Source organism: Miscanthus floridulus, chromosome 11 (genome assembly GCF_019320115.1).
Source record: "Miscanthus floridulus cultivar M001 chromosome 11, ASM1932011v1, whole genome shotgun sequence".
NCBI lineage: Eukaryota > Viridiplantae > Streptophyta > Magnoliopsida > Poales > Poaceae > Miscanthus > Miscanthus floridulus.
Window position 1 is genome coordinate 68,526,730 of NC_089590.1, and position 1,302 is coordinate 68,528,031.

Consider the following 1,302-nt stretch of genomic DNA (forward strand, 5'->3'; position numbering starts at 1 on the left):
TATGGCAAGGGCAGGGCAAACGAAAGCCACAGAACAGAACTGAATGTTATCGGACGATCAGATTTCTGAACTTCTGATACAACCATGTGCTTTTGCATTTATTTACTGGCATGGACAAGCTCCATAGAGATCCGTGTTTATGCTTCGTATTTGAGAAGAAAATATCAAATACATGATTTGTATGACGAGGGAAACTGGAAATAAAAGCAAATATCTCAAATGTTGTTGCTGCATCGTTAATTTGTTCAGTCGTCTCCCACGATCAGAGCAACCTGACCTTCGCGCTCCCAGCCTTCTTCCCAAAACTCGACATATCTGAAGACCAAAAACAACAGATTGTGAACAAAGATGAAACATGAACACACATGTATGTAGAAAAAAAAATACACGCGCGCACGTACCAGAAGGAGAGGGGTCGTGGGAGCAGAGGAAGAGCAGGAGGAAGCAGAGCACGACGATGAGCGGTATGAGGTGCACGGACCGCTCCTTCCCCGACGACCGCAGGGCCGGCGCCTTCTCGGGCTTCGCCTCGACGTCGTCGTCGTCGCCGAGGGCGCCTTCCTCCGGCAGTAGCTTGGGCATCGAAGGGATGCTCAGCTGCCTCTGCATTCTGTCCGGAATCAAGGTCGGTGGCGCCTACGCCTACAAATCACTATCACCTTCTGCAACAAACGAGGAAAACAGCTACCCTGAATTTGGCTACCTTGACTACAAGCCAGGGAAGGTATATGCCCGGTGATGTGCGAGTGTATGTACATGTACATTAATAATAAACTTGGTTATTGTGTGTGTGTATATACACGCTTGTAGAACAGTATTATCAAAGGCCTAAGTGAGATTTTTCTTCACGCTTTTCCCATTTTCACGCATGCCTCACGTGCCTCACTTTGCTTTCAGGCACTGCTACCTCGCTTTGCTTCAGTTAACAATAGGTTGGTGCTTTTGAATACACGGACACATGTTGTTAATCTGAAGCCTCCCATTTGAACCTTCAGAAAACATGTTGTGAAGCATTTGCTTTCGTCACTACCACCTCGCGTTGCTTCAGAAATCAGAAGTTCAGTAAACAAAACAGTCTGGTGTGCTTTGAGTACATGGGCAGATCCACAGATGTTTATCTAAAGCCTCCGTCCCTATGGTCCTTTTCATTTTCTGAAGCAAAGACCACGGGGAAACCCAAGTGCTAACCACTGACTTGTACTAACCCAATTGCACGCGTCCGAGTACCAGCGATGGCTGTTCTTCAGCAGTGGCCAAGAACGTCGTCACCAACGTTTCCAACGTGCAAGCAGTGTTCGATGT

General features: G+C 47.3%; 1 protein-coding gene across 1 annotated transcript; it reads right to left on the reverse strand.

Moving 5' to 3' along the window:
- Positions 1–70: 70 nt before the first annotated feature.
- On the reverse strand, positions 71–670 carry LOC136492895 (uncharacterized). The gene is made up of 2 exons (XM_066488945.1): positions 402–670; positions 71–315 (listed from the first exon to the last, which is right to left on the reverse strand). The coding sequence occupies exons 1-2, from the start codon at positions 607–609 to the stop codon at positions 263–265; spliced, it is 261 nt and encodes an 86-aa protein (XP_066345042.1). The 5' UTR covers positions 610–670; the 3' UTR covers positions 71–262.
- Between the last annotated feature and the right edge of the window lie 632 nt (positions 671–1,302).